The sequence below is a fragment of the Triturus cristatus genome, chromosome 8 (assembly GCF_964204655.1).
Source record: "Triturus cristatus chromosome 8, aTriCri1.1, whole genome shotgun sequence".
NCBI lineage: Eukaryota > Metazoa > Chordata > Amphibia > Caudata > Salamandridae > Triturus > Triturus cristatus.
The window spans coordinates 1,389,034,181-1,389,054,950 of NC_140591.1; the positions used below are offsets into that span (position 1 = coordinate 1,389,034,181).

The following is a 20,770-nucleotide window of genomic DNA, read 5'->3' on the forward strand; positions in this document are numbered from 1 at the left end:
CTTTTATCTTTATGCGTGTTGTGCAGAGGTTCCATCTACTGTACGCCAGCTACCAAAGCTGTTGCACCAATCACCATGTAGTATAGGTTTGTGCCTTATGAGTTATTGGTGTTGCATTATTATTTGCAAAGCCAATAGCTCAAACTTTTAGTAATGCGAGACCTATTGCATTGCAAATGCTTGTTTGTTACTGTGATGTTTTTTCATCAATGCAGCCTAAAGGCTAATTGCCTACTATTACTTGCCTGTTTAACTGAAAATAAAGAGCTGAGTTGGAACATTAATGGAGTGCATGTTCTCTGTTATATGGAATTGTTTTCAGTTTAATGAAAAGCCCAATTAATATTGACATATGAGCCTATTTGGGTAATGGTAGGCTGCATATTTATATATGTATACATGGAATTATTTATTTATTTGAAAGGTTTTATATAGTGCTGGCTAGACCCGGAGGTATCAGAGTGCTTTACATGAGCAGAAGCAATCAAGATAAGCAATTGTTCTTGCTGAACCAAACAAGCAAGTACATTACCCATTAGGTTAAGGGGGGCGAATTCTGGGTGATTCGCAGTTTATATACATCTAAATATTAAAATGGGGGTAATAGCTCAGGGCAGAGAGGAGTGTATCGACGGGGGAAGAACAAATGGGGCAGGGATGTAAGGTTAGGAGGAGGGGAGGTGACTGGCAAATGGGGGTAAGGTCAGGGCAAACAGGATGATAGTTAAAAAGGGAGGGCCGGAGGAGCCTAGCGCGCAACCAAGATGGCCGCATAGGCTTACGGCTCTCGAGGGCCTCCGCAACCTCCCACATCTATCCTGACTAAATCCTGCTAAATTTGACAGGCTTTTGCTGATGCATTCGCGCTGAGGTGCCACCCGTTTTCCGAATTCTGATCGGACGCCGGGAACCCGAATGGTTGCCCTCCGAAGTTTGCGGCCTGCTATTGCCTAGGTCCCGGTCTCGAGTTGGTGAGGTGCCCGGGTACGAAGTGAACAACAGCGGCATGCTGGGCTTGACTTGCCCCGTGCCCCGCACTTTCACTTTCGTTTTCAAGTCTGTTTTTTGAGATCGGCTGAGGGACCCTGGTGTTTGAGGAGCGCGGACAGCGGAGTGTCTGGCCTGATCTTCGGACTATACACGGACTTCCTGTCTGCGATTGCAGTGTCTGCTTCAATTAGCCAACTGGTCCCTGTCCCTGGCGCTGGCGGGTGCCAACCTTGGTGGCCTCCGGACGATGGCGGCGAGACTCGAAGGAGACCAGTCGAAACCCAAGTCAACCCGGAGGGGATCCTATGCTCAGGCCAACAACATGGAGCGCTATGTGCAGCTAAAGGGATCCCCTGCTGGCCTGCATAAATCGCCTGAGAGGTCTAAAGAGCTTGTGGGCCCAGCGTCAGAATTTACCCTGCAGGACGTCATGGGCGCCATTGAGGAGATGAAGGCTGCTGTGGGTCAGCGATTTGATACCCTGGCACATAAGTTGGACGCGGTCCTGATCAATGTGAATTTGGTCAGGGCAGACCTGTCCAAAACCAACGAGCGGGTCGACTCCTTGTCTCAAGCAGCGTCGAGCCTAACTGTGGATGTGGCCGCCCTGCAGACGGAGGTCCGTAGGTTGCGGCTTGCCAATGTCCAGACGGATCGTCGACTTGAGGATTCGGAAAGCAGGGCTAGACGGAACAATGTCCGTATCATCGGAGTGCCGGAAAGATCGGAGGAATCTGCTGCTGATCTTTTTGTGGAGGATCTGGTGATCAATCGTCTCGCGCCCAAGGGATTGAGCAAGTTCTTTGCGGTGGAGCGGGCCCACAGGATTCCGGGTGGTGCGCCCAAAGTGGGTGCTCCCCCGCGGCCTATAATCGCCCGACTTTTTAAACTTTCGGGATAGAGATGCTATCCTTCAGGCGTCGAGGGTGGCTGGGCCGCTGAAGTTTGAGAACTCCAATGTCAGCTTTTATCCGGACTTCACGCAAGCGGTCCAGAAACAGCGGCTGGGATTTTTGGGTGTCAAACGGCGCCTGAGGGACATGGAGCTGAAATATGCGATGTTATTCCCGGCGAGGTTGCGGGTTGAGTTCCAGGGTCGTTCCCACTTTTTTGACCGACCGGAGGCGGTTGGTGACTGGTTGGATGCCCTACCGCGGGGACAGGATCGAGACGGTCGGACGGAGGAGAGCGGACGGGATGTGGTGGAGCAGGACTAGAACTTGGTTCCTGGCGATGGACTAGACTGGCTATTTTTTGCACCTTGGCTCAATTGCACTCTAATCCGGCACATCATGCCCTTCAAATGTCTGGGGGTTGTGGGGAGCTTATTGGGGTCTTTTCCTCCTTCTGGGGTTCTTTTGTGGTATATGTTAGGGCGACAGGCACACTGCAAGTTGGGGGGGCTGTTCGGGCTCAAGCAGGGGTGCAGGGAGGGGGGAGTTGTGGTTTTGGGACTGTGGGGGAGGGGGGTTGTTGGGGATGGTTGTTTTTTCGTTTTGCAGGGCAATGTGAAGTTTTTTGCTGATTTCTCCGGGTTGTGCTCTCCGGGATGTGGGTATCATGTGCGGGAGTGGGATGGGGGGTAGGGGATTGCGAATCCTTTCGTGGAATGTGAATGGTCTGGGGGACAGGATCAAGCGCGGGGTAGTGTTGCAGTTCTTGAAGCGGATCTCGCCCGACAGTTTTCCTGCAGGAGACATTTGGTTGGGAACTCCTTCCAGGCCCTAAATAGGAGGGGCTATCGCCTTGCCGCTCACTCTGGTTTCACTTCTGGCTCTAGGGGAGTGGGCATTTTGGTTAGGACCTCCCTCCCATTGGAAGTGGACGAGGTGCTTCATGATGATAGGGGGCGATATGTGGCGCGGGTGGGGAGATGGGAGGGCAGGACCGTTTCGCTTGTAGCTGTGTGTGTGCCCCCGGGGTTGCAGACGGCTACATTTGCTGACTTGGGGCGTTTGGTCCTGGGGCTCCCTGGGGGGGGGGGTTTGGTGTTGGGTGGAGACTTTAATGCCGTGGTCTCTGGATTGGAGGACAGTCACCCCCCCAGGGATCTCCCTAGGGCTCAGGCCTGGTTGGGGGGTTTTTTGGACACTTTGGGACTTGTAGATTGCTGGAGATTGATGCACCCGGGGCAAGCGCAATATACCTTTCACTCGGGGGCCCATGGGAGTCTCGAGACTTGACTATATGCTCATGCCGGCGACCCAAGCTGGGATGATTGGGGAGGTGCGTCATGTAGCCCGAGGTATTTCTGACCATTCCCCTATATGGTTGCAATTGAGGGTTGACCCTGGGACAGAGGGAAGAGTGGCACCCATTAGCCCCTGGTATCTTCGTAACCCTAAGATCCGCGCGGAGCTGGTCAAGTCCACTGATCACTACTTAACTGATAATGTGGGGTCGGTGTCGTCGGCCGTCTCCCTATGGGAGGCTTATAAAGTGGTGGTCAGGGGACAGGCCTTGTCCCTTATCTCTCATACTAAGAGGTGCAAGAGAGCTGAGGTGGTTCGCCTGGAGGCTGAAATAGCTGAAATGGAGGACGACTTGGAGCGTGGAGTTACTGATGAGAAATTGCATGTTCTCAGCCTCAAACAATTAGATTATAGAGCGCTAGTCACGGAAGCTGCTAAAGGGATGTATAGAGAGCAGCAAGGGCGACTGTATGATGTGGGGGATAAGGCCGGAAAGTTGATTGCTTGGTTGGATAAGAAGGAGAGAGCGAGCAGGGTGGTGCCCGTTGTGGAGAGAATGGATGGAGTGCGTGTGACTGACCCTGTGGAGATTGTTGACTGCTTCGCGGATCACTTCCGCGGGGTATACTCTCCGGTTTCTGTGCGTTTGGAGGAGGATTCTCATCTGTTGCTTAGAGACATCGCACTGCCAACCCTTTCGGAGGCGGATGCAATATTGATGGAGGCGAAGTTGTCGTCAGATGAGATCGCTTTGGCCATTCGCTCGATCGCGTCTGGTAAGGCGGTGGGTCCTAATGGTCTTCCCATTGAACTCTAAGTTGCGTCCTGATAAGATAGCGCCGTATCTTCGAGACATGTTTTTGGCGGCACTTGCGGCGGGCTTCCTCCCCCCTGATCAACGCCTCGCCGCCATAGTGGTGATACACAAAGAAGGGAAGCCGCGAGACCGCTGCGCCTCCTATAGGCCCATTTCGCTGTTGAACGCAGAACCCAAAATTCTGGCTAAGGTGTTGGCTAACCGACTGGTTCGGGTCGTGGGCGACTTGATTCATCAGGATCAGTCCGGTTTTATACCCCATCGGAATACCGCCCTAAATTTGAGGCGGTTGCACGGTGTGCTTGCTAGAGCCGAATTTATACTGGAGCCGGCCATCTTGGCATCTTTAGATGCTACTATGGCGTTCGACACTTTGGAGTGGCCATATATTTGGGCCGTTTTGGCGAAATTTGGGTTCGGCCCGGAGTTTATTGGTTGAGTAAAACTACTATACGCTGACCCACTGGCTCAGGTGGTGGTGAATGGTGGGGTGTCGGCTCCCTTCGCACTGGGGAGGGGTACGCGACAGGGATGTCCGCTATCACCCCTTCTCTTTGCGCTTTCTTTGGAGCCTCTCGCCGCTTGGTTGCGTTGGGAGCCGTCGTTGCGAGGCATTAGATGGACGCCGGAGTTCGAAGACCGTGTCTCCCTTTACGCGGACGACATCCTTCTGTCTCTCACTTCCCCCCCGACAGACACTAATGGTATTGGTGGACGTATTGAATTCCTTTGGCCGCAACTCCGGCCTGGTCATCAACTGGGCCAAATCGTGCGTCTACGTTCTCTCGGGGGACGCCCCCCTCCTGCCGCAAGATTGCCCTGTTCAGCTTGCTACCCTGGGGTTCAAATATTTGGGAATCTTTATCTCACTGGATCCCGCGGTCCGCTATGAGCGAAACCTTCTCCCTCCCCTCCAGCGACTGAAGGCCGACGTTGCAAGATGGCGACGACTTCCGCTTTCGCCGCTTGGACGGGCGGCATTGTTTAAAATGATGTCGCTGCCTCGCTTTTTGTACGCTTTGCAAAATACTCTTGATGTCGTGCCGGCCCGCTATTTCCGGGAGGTTGAGGGTCTTCAGCGCCCAACTGTTTTGGGACGGGCGGCCGCGGATTGCTCTCGCCAAGTTGACGCTCCCTTGGTACGATGGGGTGGGTCGCCCTCCCCGATATTAAACTATACTATTGGGCGTCTCAGTTGGCGGCAGTGAACCACGGGATATATGGTCCTGCCTTAAACCCGGCGTTCGAGATGTATAAATTCCTGCTCCCGGGTGGGGATTATAATAGGGCGCTGTACTCGGTGACCCCGGACACGCGGCTGACGGGACCCACGCGGGTGGCGGTGCGTGTGTGGCACGCGGCGAATGCTGCGATGGGGTGGAGGGATCGCTTGACTCGGGCGACGCCGCTGTATGCCTCTGGGCGGTTGGGCTGTTTATGGAGATCGAAAGGCTTTGAGAAATGGGACATGATTGGTATATGTAAGGTGGGCGAAGGGATCTTTCAAAACGTTCGAAATGCTCAAGATTGAATACAACTTAAACGATAGAGAGTACTTCCGGTATGCTCAGGTCCACCATGCGCTGTGTTCGGTTTTTCCGGACGCTGCTGCCATCCCAGAGTATTCCCGACTGGAGGATAGAGTGTTGGATGGCTACGTGCCAGACAGCACTATTTCTCTGATTTATAAGAAACTCATCTACGATCGTGCGGACTTGCTGCTCCGTCTGAGGGAGGCATGGACAGGCGATGGCTTGGAACTGGATGATGAGGACTGGGTGTCGGCGGTGGCCTCGCCGAAGGAGGTGGCGATCCCGGCCCGCTTACGGTTTGTTCAGCTGAAGATCCTTCATAGAGTGTATGTCACGGGGCCCGGTTTGCTGCGTATGGGTTATTCGATGGATGGACTGTGTAAGCGTGGATGTGGCCTACCGGGCACCTTTCTTCATATCTTGTGGGAATGTTCGGAGGTTGTGCGATTTTGGAACGATGTCCACACTGTTATGGAGGAGGTCACGCGCGTGGCCCAGTTGCCAGAGGCTAGGAGGTGTTTGTTGAATGTTTGGGAACCGAATGATTGTACTGCGGCACAGACGCAGTGGGTGACCTTGGGGTACATGGTGGCTAAGCGTAACATTGCGCAGTTATGGGGCTCCCCGAGGCCACCCACGATTGAGGTACGGAAGGAGAATATTTATTGGTGTATGTTTAGGGAAAAGACGGTGTATGTGGCGAGAGGTAAGCCAGGGAAATGGAGTAGGGTATGGGGTCCGTGAAATTTATATTGAGGTCGTATCTGCACCCCGCCTTTGCCATTAGAGGTCGATATTGCTTTGACCCTCTAGCCGCGCATTCTGCGGGAGGGTGTGAGGTGTGTTCCATGCTTTGTTTTCCCATTGCCCCCCTTTACCGCTTCCGGACCAGAATCGCTTTGGACACTTTATCTTATTCCCCGTCCTGGGAAGAGCACGCTGCTATTTCGGACTCTCATTGCCTTGAGTGTGTTTTATATTTAATAAAAAATGAAACTGTTGTTTTAAACTGCTCCTGGCCTATGGCCATGGCCTGTTATAGGTGCTTACGGACTACCGGGTGCTTCGCCTCTGGTTCGTTTGAATGTATGGCGTTACAGTGCGGGCCCTCGGGCTCTATAGCGGCCGGCCCTGATGGTTGTAGGCCCTTGTATGTTTTTTATTGTGTGCTAACGGTTTCTAATAAAAATATATTCAAAAAAAAAAAGGGAGGGCCAGGAAAAACAAATATAACCAATGTAGGGGAAACAGAAAGCAAGGTCATAGGAATGATTATGGACCCCAATATTCGTTGAGAAGGTGAAGTTGTAGGTCTTTTTTAAAGCTGAGGTAGGATAGGTTACAGCGCAAGCCCCTCCGGAGGTCATTCCAGATGTTCGGGGCATTTCCGGAGAAGGACCGAAATTGGGTGGTTTTCTTTTTTTGAAGCGGGGGACGAGGACTGCAGTGGTGCTTCTCATCAGTTTGGAGCAGCAGGCTTTATTCAGTTTGTTTGTTCGGTATAGCTGGGATTCTTGGTGAAGAGCTTTGTGCGTGATGCAGGCAGTCTTATAAAAGCATCTACCTTTGATTTGCAGCCAATTTAGGGATTTAAGGGCCAGTGAGAAGTGGTTGATTCCTTTATAGTCGGTGATGAGCCTGTCCGCCAAGTTGAGCACAGCTCTAAGGGGGGCTAGGTGTACTTTAGGGGTTCCGGTGAGGATAGCGTTGCCGTAGTCAAGTTTAAAGAGGACTAGTGATTGGACAACCCATTTGAAGTCGTCTAGAGCAATGAAGGGTTTGATTTTCTTGGTGTCGGACAGTGAAAAGTACTCCTTTCGCAGAGTTTATGTGGTCCTTAAGAGCCAGGTTTTGGTCAAGAGTGAAATATAGGGATTTCGCAGAGTCAGATAAGGTGAGCTGACAATTGAGGGCATTGAGATCCAGCCTTGGATGGGGAGAGAAAATAATAATTTCAGTTTTATTAGGGCTCAGTTTAAGATGGTTGGAGTAGAACCAGGATTGGATTTTGCTCAGGGTATTGTTTAAATGAAGGACATCGGAATGGGATTTAATCTTGTAGTAGAGTTGGGTGTCATCAGCATAGAGGTGGTAGTTGATTCCAGCTTGTTTCAAAATGAGGGTAATGGGTTCCATAAAGAGGTTGAAGAGAGGGGGAGAGAATAGAGCAGGATTGGAGAGGCAGGCGTTGATTTTTATTTGTTGTGCTCTGTGCTGGAGGAAAGAAGAGAACCATTTGAGGACCAAACCATTAAGGCCAAAGCGCACTTTAAGCGAATTAAGTAAGGAAGAATGGTTGACTGTATCAAAAGCAGTAGAGAGGTCGAGGAGTATTAGAAGGCAAGCCTCTCCATTGTCTAGGGAACTGTGGATGTCATCCACAATGTTCAGCATGGCGGTTTCTGTAGTGCAGCCTTTCCTGAAACCGGATTGAAAGGAGTCAAGTAAGTTGAAATTGCTTACGTGATTAACCACTGAGGCAATGCACATTTTTCAAGGGCTTTAGCAAGAAGTGGGAGGTTAGAGATGGGGCGGAGGTTGTTAGGATCACTGGGGTCAGCAGTGAGGTTTTTAAGAATGGGAGTAATTGGTCCAAGTTGGAGGGTGTCGGGGACACATCCAGTGGTAAGGGAAGTGTTGATGATTTTAGTCCAACAAGGGGCAATGATGTAGTGAAGATTGTGAACTAGGTTAGAAGGGAGTGAGTCTTTGGTGTGCGAGGTAAGCTTTAGTTTAGCAATGATGTTAAAGACTTCGAGCTCAGTCATAGGACGGAAATTATACCAGGAGGCGTTATTTTTCAGTTGCAAGTTCGAAAGAATGACATTGGGTTGAAGTTGGGATGGGTAGTTGAGTGGGAGGATGTGAGAAAGTGCCCTCTTTCGTGCATGGTATGCCTCCACTTTTTGCTGAATTGCTGATGTACTTTGACTGAGTGTGCCCTGGCCTCCTGCAAATCAGGTACCCAGAGCCTATATCACTTCCCTAAAACTGCATTGAAGCCTAAACGCAATTGGCATCTCCTGCCACATATCAGCCCCTGGTAAATGGTACCACAGATACCCAGGGCACTGTGACCAGAGAATGCATCTAAGGGCTGCAGCACTTATTGTATCACCCTCAGAGGCCCTGTACCCCAACACTCGCACACTGCCTTTGCAGACGGAGTGCTTTGGTGCAGAACAAAACAGTCGACATGGCACATTCCCAGTGCTGAATATAGGCATCCAGCACGGAGTTAGAAAAAGTAACGTAAAAGCAACTTATCTGCAATTTGTTGAAAAAGCCTATTCATTTAAATGTACTGCATTTGCTAAGTGTTGCATACAACTGCTCCCCTGTAAATCAAACTAAGAACAATTCCTATTGCCTTTTTCAAATGTTCTATATCCAGTAACTTATTACTGAAAAGTATTTAATGCTTACCTGTACCAGGCTTGCTTGGTTCTAAAAATAAACAATATATTTTTATACAACAATTGGCCTGGAGTTCAGTTCTTGTGTGTGAATTAATTTGCTGACTGAGTGTGTACATCAGATGCTTAACACTGTCCTCTGATACTGCCTTACTGCTCGACCAAGCTACCACTTTAGAGAGAAAGGTTCTATCTAACTTTAACCTCTGCCTACCTTTGGGGACTCTTGGACTCCATACACACTGTACCTCACTTTGGTGAAGTATATATAGAGCCAGTTTCTTACATGGGTAGGTGGAAGGGATGTAGCCAAACAGGGGGGCATGTCTATGGCTATGTCTAAGGCATATTAGGGGCTGGCGAGGACCAGGTTTTGAGGGAAGGATTGGTCAATTTTATCCGAGAGGAAGTTGGCAATTTCCTCAATTGAGGCCGTCCGCTCTGGAGGGGCAGATGACATTTGTTTTCTAATAATGTTTAACAGCTCTCTGGGCCTGTTTTTGGCACGATCAAATTGTGCTCGAAAGAAAGATGCCCTTTCTTTGAAAATGTGCTTCTTACAAGTTGATCTAGCAGTTCTGAAGAGGGCAAGATGGGAGTGTGAGGGGTGTGGTCTCCATATTCTTTCTGAAAGTCTAAGTTGTCTTCTTTCGTTTTTGAGTTCAGGATTGGATTTTTCTTTGCTGTTTTACTTTAAGAGGGGCGACTTGGTCAAGGACATCACTAATGGTCTTATTGAAGTGTTCACTGAGCTAGTTGGCATTTTGTGAGAGAGGTGTGAGATGAAGTTGAGCTTGGAGTTTAGACTAAAGTTTGCCGGGGAGGGGGGTCTTGTTTAAGGTTTCTGGTCCACTTCATGGGTTTGTTAGTTGCTGAAGAAGGGAGTAGGGCACTGGTTGCAATCATACAGAATTAGGTGATGGTCAGACCAGTCGATGGGGATGATGTTGGAAAGGGAGGCCAAGTCTGTGTTGGAAATGATCGCGTTGAGTGGCCCCTTTGATATGGGTTGGATTGTGGCATAGTTGCTGAAGGTCATTCACCTCAAGAAGGTTAATGAGGCGCATGACAGTGGGATCCACTGAATTATTCCAGTGGATGTTGAAGTCTCGTAAAAAGAAATTTTTCGAGGCAGAAAGGGAGGCGTGTGTGAGAAGGTCGGATAATTCATCGGCGGAGAGGAACACCCAGAGGGTGGTAGATGTTATGTAGTCTAATAGCAGAAGATCCCTTGACAGCGAGTTCAACGCCAAGGTATTCAAATGTCAAGTGATCCGTGTTATTTAAAAGGGAGAGTTTAAATTCATTTTTATAGATCATAGCTAGTCCGCCCCCTCTTCTGTCGGGTCTGTCCTGCCTAATGATGGAGTAGCCGGGGATGGGGGGCGATTTAGTGCTTATGACTATTGAGGATTATACCCCGGAATAGAAGTATTCTCTCAATGGGGTTTGAGTTTCTGTGGTTAGAACAAGGGTTTCCCCAAGGATAGAGGATGCACTCCAAGAACCCTCAGCGTCACTAGGGCAGCCCGGTGCAGAGTGCCGAGGACCAATGTTTCCAATTGGGGACAGGGGACCTCCGGTTGGTGGCTGCTCACGAGCAACAGGGTTGCGAGACCAAAGCTCCTGTTATTAGGCTCAGGGAAAAGGGGGATCAAAGTTAGCACCCAAAGAACACCCGCAGGGGATGCAGGGTGCTGTTTTATAGTAGGGTGCCATGTCGATTTCAATGGGAATTATCCAGTTTTAACAAAGACTGCAGGCTCGGGGACAAAGATCTTCTGGAGGTGACCACCGGCTGAAGAGATAAGTTGGGACGCTTGGGGATGCTAGGACATCATTGGTAGGACCACCCAAGGCTGTGGGACTTTAGGGTGTCGTTAGGCATCTGGTTTTCTTACTAGCTCCAGTCGGAGGGATTCTCCTGAAAAAGACTGCAGGCATAGTGGAGAGGGTTGAGGCAGGTCAGAGATACCCAGGTCTCAGGTAAGGACCGCCATGGAGACCTCCTCGTGGGCATAGTGTGCAGACTCGCAGATTTGGCCGGAGCCAGAGTCTGTGGGTGAACAAATCGCGTGTTCACAGGAAACAAAGTCTCAGGGGTGGAAGGCAGGGCAGGTCCTTTGGGTTCTGGAGGCTGCTGGCTGCAGGACACACCAGGATTTCGCTTCCGCAGGTTCGAGGTGGGGACAGGCCGGTGGGGCTGGGGCCAAGTCAGTGGGCGTCTTCCTCCTCTTAGCTTTAGCACGGCTTCCTCGGTCGTTCTTCTTAGTTCTTATATGAGGAGGCAAGGTTCAGGGGTGCCCCTAAATACTAGATTTAGGGGTGTTACAGGTAAGAAAAGATTGGGATCAATGGGTCCCTTCCTTGTGGTGGGTACACACCCTATTATGCCACCCTCCAGTGGGAGGGGGCATATGCCTCACTTTCATTGGCTGGGTCCCCACCATCTGCAAGATGGCAGGCACAGAGTTGTGCTTCACCTTGCCTCCGCCACCAGAGGGGTGAGGTTGGCAAAAGTGGGCTCACCCCCTTTCCTCACTTGTTTTTCCAGCCGATTATCTCGCCAAAAGCGGGGGTCAGAACCGGTGGGAACCAGTTGCTGGAAGCAGCATAAGGCCCGGGAAAGCTCATAAAGGCGGTAATCTTTTAAAGCTTCCCCTTCGTAGATCCTGCCCATCCTGGCGATGGAGGCTTAGCACCTCATCCCAGGATGTTCATTGTTTCAGACCCCCGAAAGCAGCAGGCTATCGACAAAGGGGTCCAGAAACATGTCTGGTGGTGGCAGATAGTGAGCAGTCACTTAGCCTGGACACTAGTGCTCGGTTGTTTTTCAGGGGGCATCTCCAAGATGCCCTCTGGGTGCATTTTTCATTAAACCCACACCGATGCCAGTGCGGGATTTAATGTGCTGAGAAGTTTGATACCAAACGTCCATGTTTTCAGTGAAGCCATTATGGTACTGTGGAGTTCGTAATGACAAACTCAAAGCACCATACACTCTTAATTGCAGCACTGCACTTACAATGTCTAAGAATTGACTTATACACTTTAGGGGTACAGGGCTCATGCACCTGTACCCTCACCACTGGTATAGTGGACCAAGCTAGAGGGGTGGCTGATCTATGCCAGGACAGTGGGTTGTAGCCATGGCACACAGGGATGTGTGCCATGTCGACTCGTCACTTTGTTCTGCACCAAAACACGCAGCCTGCAAAGGCAGTGTGTGAGTGTAAAGGTACAGGACCTCCAAGGGTGGCGCAATAAGTGCTGCAGCTCTTCGATGCTTTCCCTGGCCACAATGACCTTGGTACCTATGGTACCATTTACAAGGGGCTGACCTATGGTCAGAGAGTGCCAACTGGGTTTTGTTTTCAATGCAGTTTTAGGGAGAGAACATAGGCCCTGGGTATCTGTTTGGCAGGAGCCCAGGGCACACTCAATGTATATGAGCAGTTTAGCAAACAGTGGGGGCAACCATGCTAATAGAGGGCACTTTCTTACCTCCTCTCAGCTACCCTGACCAACGATATGTCAGAGTACCCTATATTCAATACATATCCACAGCAACTACTTGTAAGCTGGAATTTAAATCCCCCTGACGGCAACCAACATACAAATTATAAACACATACATACACAATAAAAACCACAAATACAAATGACAATACAACCTCACAAACAAACCAGACTCCAGTCTACGGAGTAATCCTTGATGCAACAGCAACAAGATACTAGACTCAGGAAGCAATGCAAAAGCGTATTAATGGGACAATGCACATTATATAAACATGACATAACATACATACACACTTTTCATACTCTAATTTACTTACATAGGCACACCCATAGACAATTAAAATGCATTAAATTTGCTGCCTGGGAATACCTTATCTTCAGAAGGGCAAAGATAGAGACACTGGAATGTAGCAGTTAAGTTTTTAATGAATCTTGGCCCAAAAACATCCTTTTCAGGTCCAAACTGATGCCGAGACTGTCGAACAATAGAGTCAACTACATATAGTCCAGGTACTTTGTATTCTGGCTTGCACTAAAAAAAGAAACAGACAGAAATTATACTTTCAATTCAATTTCAATACTTCTTTAGTCTTCTAAACACTGATGCCTTACTTTTCCTTATGCAACAAAATCTTACTTTGGTGTGCAATGGTAGTGCGTTAATTTGAAGTTGTCTCTTTATAACCCCACATGATGACCACTATTATGGAACCCAAAATGAAAACAAACATTAGGTGCAGCCTAAAATCACAACCATATTTGGATTTAATAGGACAAATTAGGCTGCCAAACATGCAGATTTGAATATTAAAAGAATATATTTTGCATGATAAGTTTGTGTTGATTTTTGACAAGTACAATAAAAACAATTAGAGTACAATTCAGTGGCACACAGGGAAATTAAGTGGACAAATTGCTTTAACAGAACTTTTCTATTAAGGTTTCAAAAGCACAACTGGACCAAAATAAAGCAGTCCAAATCAAGTGACATGCACAAGTTTAATTAAGTCTTTGGTCAGATTCATCAAGGAAAGAAAGAATACCTATTTAAGTGGGGCAGGCTAGAGGCTGTCTGACCACACTCTACCGAGGTGCGTTAAATGAGGCACTGTACTCCCATGTGTGTGTAATACTACTGAGCATCATAGCTGGTAATGAGTGGGCCTTCGCAACTCAGCAAGAACAGTTTTAGAGTGGCAGACTAACAATGGCAGCTGTAATACCAGCGGGTGATTCATGAAAGGAGGGGCGGGTGAGCCAGCTTACTGACCACTCAAGGGACTGTGAAACAGAGTATACTCCATTATGGACATGTGGTGGGCTGAACAAGTTGAAACACCTACTAGGCTTTCCTAAATGGGATACGATTAAGATCTCAGCTAACACACGGGGATGCAATACACTAAAATCCTTTATGCAACTTCAGCAAGACTCTGAACTGATTTACAAGGTTTTCACAGTTACAATTTAGGCATGTGATGCAGACTGCTTGCCAATGCTTTATGTAAAAAAAACAAAAAAAAAATCTTGCTAATATATTGAAAGCTGATCAACACCACCATGTCCCATTGGATGTTGCCAGAATTTGGGGTGGTGCCGAGATTGACAATTAAACGATTGAGAAATTGAATTCTAATATGGACTGGTGAATGCCTGCTGAAAAATGTATGTATAAACAAGATGGTCTGGGCTTTTAAAGCGTTTGAAGGCTCTGAATTAAATACTGTGGATTGCCTTAGGTGTGCGATAGTTTCTTTTTCCTTACTCCATTCCCTAACGAACCCTTTGTGCTGGGAGTGGGGAGTCCTCTTCCTTCCTTCTGTAGACTAACTCCTGCATGATTGACTTCCTCAGGTGTTCGAAATAGGTATACCCACTGCCTACTATGCTGAATTTACAGCCAAGTTCCTCAGGAACTGCTCAACAATTACACTAAAATGTTTGATGCTCTTGATTCACTTATTGTTTTTGGGCATTTGTTTCAAGTTTTTAAAAAGCCATTGAAATGTTTACTGTTGTTCATAATTAACCAGACCTGTGGCCAGACACATGACCTTATTATACACCTGTTCAGGGTTAAAGAGTCTAGAAAAAGATAATTAGTGTATTGATCCGTAGTGAGAAGCAGATGTCATCAACATGAATGTCCTGGGAAAAGAGGAGTGGTGACTGTAGAAACGTACTTAGCAATATACTCTACATGACAATCTGAGATTACTTTTGGGAGAAATTTGCATAATTTTTAAGTCCACCTTCAGATCCTGGTTCTTACTAACAATGCAAATGCAATAGCTACAATGCCCTAAAGATTTTTAAATCAGATACAACTAATCCAATTGTTTTTGGCTATTCTAAATTTGCATTGCCAAACTTTGCTTTTGTGGACCCATTTCAGCAGATAGATTGATAAATATCCTGATCTATGAAGGAGTGCTCAAATTATCATGTTGCTAGTCCCTTTGCATCTCAAGTACTCACACAGTTTGATCTTTTTTGATATGATGAATTTTCCCAAAATTAACAGGTGTAACAAGTGAACTAATGACACAATAGGACTATAAACAAGAAGTGCAGATACATTTTCACATCATCACGTGTTATGCACTTCACCACTGAACATAAATCACCCATAACCCACTACCTTGCAATAAAAATATTATAATTTGTATTAAAGCTCATGCGATCTTTTGTCATCGACTGTGCTGTGGGAACAATGCGGGCTGGGTGTGGACGGGGGTGGGAGGACCGTGCGAGACTTACTGAGAAATGACAGGTTGGCACCCTGGTGTAATATTGATAATGTTGTTTTGGTGGGGAGCTGTGCTGTCAATCTCATTTTACAGTTACACTGCAGTGAGTTGTGTTTGTCTTGTTGAAAATGCAAATAAAAAGAATTTAAAAAAAATAAAAAGCTCATGCGATCTTTGCCTCACTCACCTGCACCCTGCTATAACCGTTAACACAGCTTCATAAGTCAGAACAAAAACGCCACTCTGCCACCACGCATTCCACTAAAATACTTCATGTAGGCCAGAGTGCAATTCAACATTCTTTCAACCAAGCATTCCATAAGCTATCCATCCAATAATACGATTCAGTGTCTGGTCACGGTTATGAAGCACTATGCAAAATGAAAATACAAAATATAATACAGTTGTGCCATTTGGTTTAACACTAAAGTGAGTATTCAAAGCTGCTTGCCTGATTTCATTGTAAGATTTTTTTAATGAATCAATAAATATCTGAAAATGTGATTTTATAATGGCATGATTAAAGAGATGAAATACAGACTTTGGAATCAAGTTCTCGAGTACAATTATTCAGTATTCAAAAAATTCAGCAAATACCAGTGGTAACTAGAGTGCAGGATTTGATGGAAAAGCTTTTTCATATCTCGTATTTAAGTGTCATCTACTATAAAAATCATAACTGCTGCTTCTCCATCCAATCGAAATACAAAAGCACTCCCAGACTCAAAAGGGTAAAATGTGCTTAACATGCATTTCAAGTGGCTGTTAATTTGGTTAATTACGTCAATTTTCCCAGCAACTCTTTTAAGCACTCCTATTAGGAATGCAATAGAGGACATTTGCAAAGTGCTTGGAATTCCCATGAACTGCAGCATTCTGACCACTGAGGAAAGATATACATATGATCATAATTACCTTTTTGATGAACTTTTCCACAATTTGGACGACATGCTTGTATAGCTATAGAAAGTTAAAAAAAAAATACAAAGGGGAAATATTTAAAAATATGGTCACGTTAAAATATAACAATTCTCCATTACTATTTTAAACTAATATTACTCAGTCACAATAAATGCTTTTTCTTACCTGTAATTGTGGTACTTCTATATTCAGCCTCGGTAGCTTATGCTGCAGCCCCAACCGGAACATACAGGTCCTTGTATTCTTCCCTCCTTGTCCCAACTGAGCCACGAACACCTCTGGGTGGTTGTTAAAAGGGAGTGGCCATCTGGCCAGAAAGCCTAATCCGTCTCCATCCCACTTCTAGGCACATCCTGTTTCCCTCTCCACTCCCACAAAACACAGAAGACACATAAAAAAAGGCATTGTAGCCCTGGAACTATGGTGATGGGTGAGAACCCCGTCGTGGCCAATACTAAATACCCTAGAGCCGATCCAGGCAACGCTCTAATGGCCAGGTCAGCCACACCTATTTGTAAGCAAGAGCTGCAATAGGAGAGGCATGCCAGGACTCTGACAGCATTAGAAAGGTAGAGGAGACCGCAGGAAGCAAAATGTGACCGCTGGAGGAATCCCAGGAGCGAAAGACAGACTGGATTGACGGAGGGAGAGCTTTAACAACGCAACCAGCAAGTAGTGAGCTGTAGGAAGCAGACTCTTTATATAGTATGCCAAAAAGAGGTATGCTGCATAAAACAGGACAGGTGCTTGCTTTAACAATCCGAAGGTGCTCTATAAGCGGTAGTGTGGTCGAGCAGGCTTAGGCTTATCAGAGGGGAGAGTTAGGCATTTGTTGCATAAATAGAGTCAATAAATGATCCATCCTCAAGGAGATCCACACCAATTGAAAAAATAAAAAATTTAAAATTTTGTATACATTTCAACACCAAGAGCATCGTAACTGGTTAAGTACTTTTCAAGTTATTACTTTACAATTTTCCACAGTGATGCTTTCCTATGGAGCAAAAACATTAACTGCATACAGGAATTTGCAAGGGGATTTCGAGGGTCCCCTTTAGGTCGTGAGGTGTTAAGGGGCCAAGGTTCCAAGTTCCACCAGTAGTTCGATTTTACCTGTCCTGGTGTGTTCAGGAGCACGGGTGCTGAATGGGCTGGTAGCCTTGTGTGTTACACCGTTGGCAAAGGAGCGCGCCACCTAGAAATAGGCTACAAAGCAGGACTTGGAGAAAAGTCTGGGAGCCAAGTAAATACTCAATTATGGGGTGTTAGGGGAATATAGAGTAGTAGCCAATGTGCTACTTACCCTTGGGGTCACTATGCCCCCTATATGACCACTTCCACAGAGAAGTGGGCATAACTCTGTCCCAGAGAACCCAATTCTGCCATAACCAAGATGGCAGAATTTCCCTAGAGTGGGCTCATCAGGCAGCTCATCTTCGGGGTGTGTCTGACCAGAGTGTGCGCGACACCTCAACGCATAACTAATTTCCTGCCTTTCCTGGTGCCCAATGGGCCTCAAGGAAGGGGTGGCATCTCCCAGGTCTGGGGATGGGGTAATACTGATTTACTAGCCATCCTGCTGGAGGAGGTGTAAATACCTCCTGCCAGCCAAGCATTGTTCCTGACCTCTGAAAGCGGGACTCATTTCGTATGGGGTCAGAAGCGCTTCTGTGGTGGCAGGCAGGACAGTACCAGTCAGCAAGCAAACTAGAGGACTAGTCTGCTTTAAGAGGTTCTCCTAAGCCACCCTCTGAGTGCATTTATTAATAAATACATCACTGGAAACAGTGGGGGTTTAGTAATACAAGGTGCTTCATATAAAACACCTTTGGTTATAGTGAAGCCATCATGTAGCTGGGGAACTCAATCACCAGTGCCCACTGCATATACTCAAGAGGTCTTACCTGGTTGCCTGCTCACTTGCAATGACTTACACATCACAGGGGCATATCTGCTCATGCAGAGAAGTCCACACATGTAATATAATGCAGCCTGCCTTAGGGCTGTTATGCCTGCTGTTGGTGTGACTTACATATATTGCATGCTGTGTCTCCAGGCATGGCACACAGGATGTGCGCCATGTTGGGCCTTCACTTTTGTCTGCACCATTTCACGCTGTCTGTAATGGTAGTCTGCATGAGTGTGGTGAGGGGTCCCTTAGGGTGGCACAATACATGCTGCAGCCCTTAGGGACCCTCTTTAGTACCCATGTCCTAGGTACGAGGGGTACCATTTACTAGAGACTTACAGGGGTGCCAAAGGTATTGCAGAATGGGGAATAATTGTACAATCAATTTTAAGGAAAGATCTGGCGCTGGGGACCTGGATAACAGGAACCAGTACACTTCAGTCCACTTCAGTCAAAATTGCACCAGATGCCAGACAACAAGTGGGGGTGACCATGTCAAAAAGAGGCACTATTCCACACGCTTTGAGACGGAAGGAAGAGAGATGAGACAAGAGCAGGACTCAGGAGCAGCAGAGGAGGTAGGTGCAGGAGAGCGTAGCCAACGAGGCACGAAAGAAAGGAGCTGGGGTCCGAACGGCCACCGCTCATTTCCCGAGCCGAGGCGCTAGGTAAGTACCCTGGGATCTGATACTACAGTGGCCACTGAAGTGGAGGTTTCTTTTCAGGGTAGTTAGGCTCATTATCGATGGTTTCAAAGTGGGACATGTCACTACTTGCCACTTAAATCATTTTGCACTACAAGATTAGGGGAACCTGATGCAGTTTCTTAATTTAGTTTTCTTTTATGAAGCACGGTTGAGGGTGAAGGGATGACAGACATTAACAAGTAAGCCACATACTCTGGATGTACCTTTTTTATTCTCCTGAGGGCCATCATGGTCAAGATAGAGTGCTGGGGGGTCCTGAGGAACCAGACGTCGGGAGACCTCCACGATGGACTGTAGGAGATCATAGGAACCATTATTCTCTACTGTTTATGTAGGTCAATGTTTGTAACAAACATCTTCTACCTTACATATCGGTTATGGTCATATCTGACTCCCTGTTACAAGTGCCAAGGCTGCTGCAGACCGAGGACAGCCAGTCACAGCAGAGTCGTGTGGAGATCACCACAACAGTGGAAACAAACCGGGTCCACAGTACACGATCCCCATCTATCATCAATTCCAATCGAGATCTTGGAGGAGAAGGACTTGGCAATGGTCTCCATAGTCATGAAAGTAACACTGGTCTTATAAGGCTGTCAACTCCTGTGGTCCTTCTGCTCAAGTCTGTACCCAGACTGCCAGTCTAAGCGAAGGTAAATAAGTGAGGCTGGTCTCACCCATCAGACCAAGAGCAGCAGGACCTACGGGTTTTCTAAACACAACTAAGTTAACCTCAACACCATTAACATGCCTTGCCTCCAAGCTGTGTAGAATTCTCAACTCTGATTACTTACTGAATGGCAAACATCTAATGGTCAGAGATGATATTCTAGTCCTTTGTCAGCCCTTTTCTTGGGGTTTTATAGCAGTCAGTGAAATATGTGGTTACCACAGTTTACTAATGGTAGATCAGGACTGCAATACTACTGCACCCAAATTACTCATTTGGAGCATCAGACTCTAGTGTTGAGAAGATGCTGCACCTAATTTATCAACAAGCTCATCAGCTGGAGGAATGGGACTGACATGGGTCCTGGTCTAAGGGTTGAGACACAGATATTTCACACAGAAGGGCAGGTACATTGACACCTCTAGGGAACCAGCACCACGGAGCTTGCCCACGCACTACTAGCTCATTCAATTACTACCAGATGGAGCATCCGGACTACCTTGCTTTGATGGATTCATGAACACAAGTCTGACTTCAATTAAGTGTTACTCAATACAGACAGACCATCCCTTATAACTGTCACTGACAAAGGCACATTTTAACCAAGGAAATAGGATAAAAGTGTGGTTAAAGCCACTTAACACTACCAGACAGTGTGCCTTTTGTTAAGGTGCCACATCAGAGGAGTATTTAACTCCCTGCTGAGAACATCCTTTTGCAAGTTAGCTATACTTGTTACTCGGCAAGGAGAGCCACGTGGTCTCAGTTGTGCAGCTTACTTGTTAATGATCCACCTGGACTACTGGGCAGAAGCATATCAAATATGGACTTTAGAGATATGGACATGGCTATGGTGGCGGAAAAGACTATGTACGTAGGGGATGCCCAAAAAAGTGGATACGGCTATGGCAGGGGTGTAACACCTATAGAGGAGGACTATGTACCTTGCCAACAATACCCCAAGATCAAGAAGTATTGTACAGAGAGTGTCAATAGCGTTGTAATGTGATAAACACACACTGTTTTACTACATAACCATTAATGTACGATTGGAAATAGAAATCCTCACCTGTAACTCTAAGAAACCAACTAACTGTAATGATGCCTATTTGCCCCAATTCAATGCGTCTTTTCTTTGTTGAAAATAAAAATAAATAAATAATGTAGACTTTAGCAGATACTTGGCCCTCGCTGCTCTTGGTCACATTGCTACTCAGTTTTCCCAGTTGAGGAAACCCTTTCTTCCCATATATATATTCTTGACTACTACAATGCAAACAAAAAAGCACTAGTCCATAGCTACCCATAATTCAGTGCCCCACTGGGGCCACCTACCTATACTAGAGTT

The 20,770-nt window shown here is 47.1% G+C and overlaps 1 protein-coding gene across 2 annotated transcripts in view; it reads right to left on the reverse strand.

Moving 5' to 3' along the window:
• Nucleotides 1-20,770, reverse strand: part of SCAF4 (SR-related CTD associated factor 4) — an 872,346-nt gene that overhangs the window by 803,673 nt on the left and 47,903 nt on the right. For both annotated transcript variants that reach the window (XM_085623106.1, XM_085623105.1), the window contains exons 3-4: nt 16,131-16,175; nt 12,836-12,997 (exon numbers count right to left, since the gene is read on the reverse strand). In XM_085623106.1, coding sequence (XP_085479232.1) covers nt 12,836-12,997; nt 16,131-16,175 — 207 coding nt within the window. The remainder of the gene's footprint in view (nt 1-12,835; nt 12,998-16,130; nt 16,176-20,770) is intronic.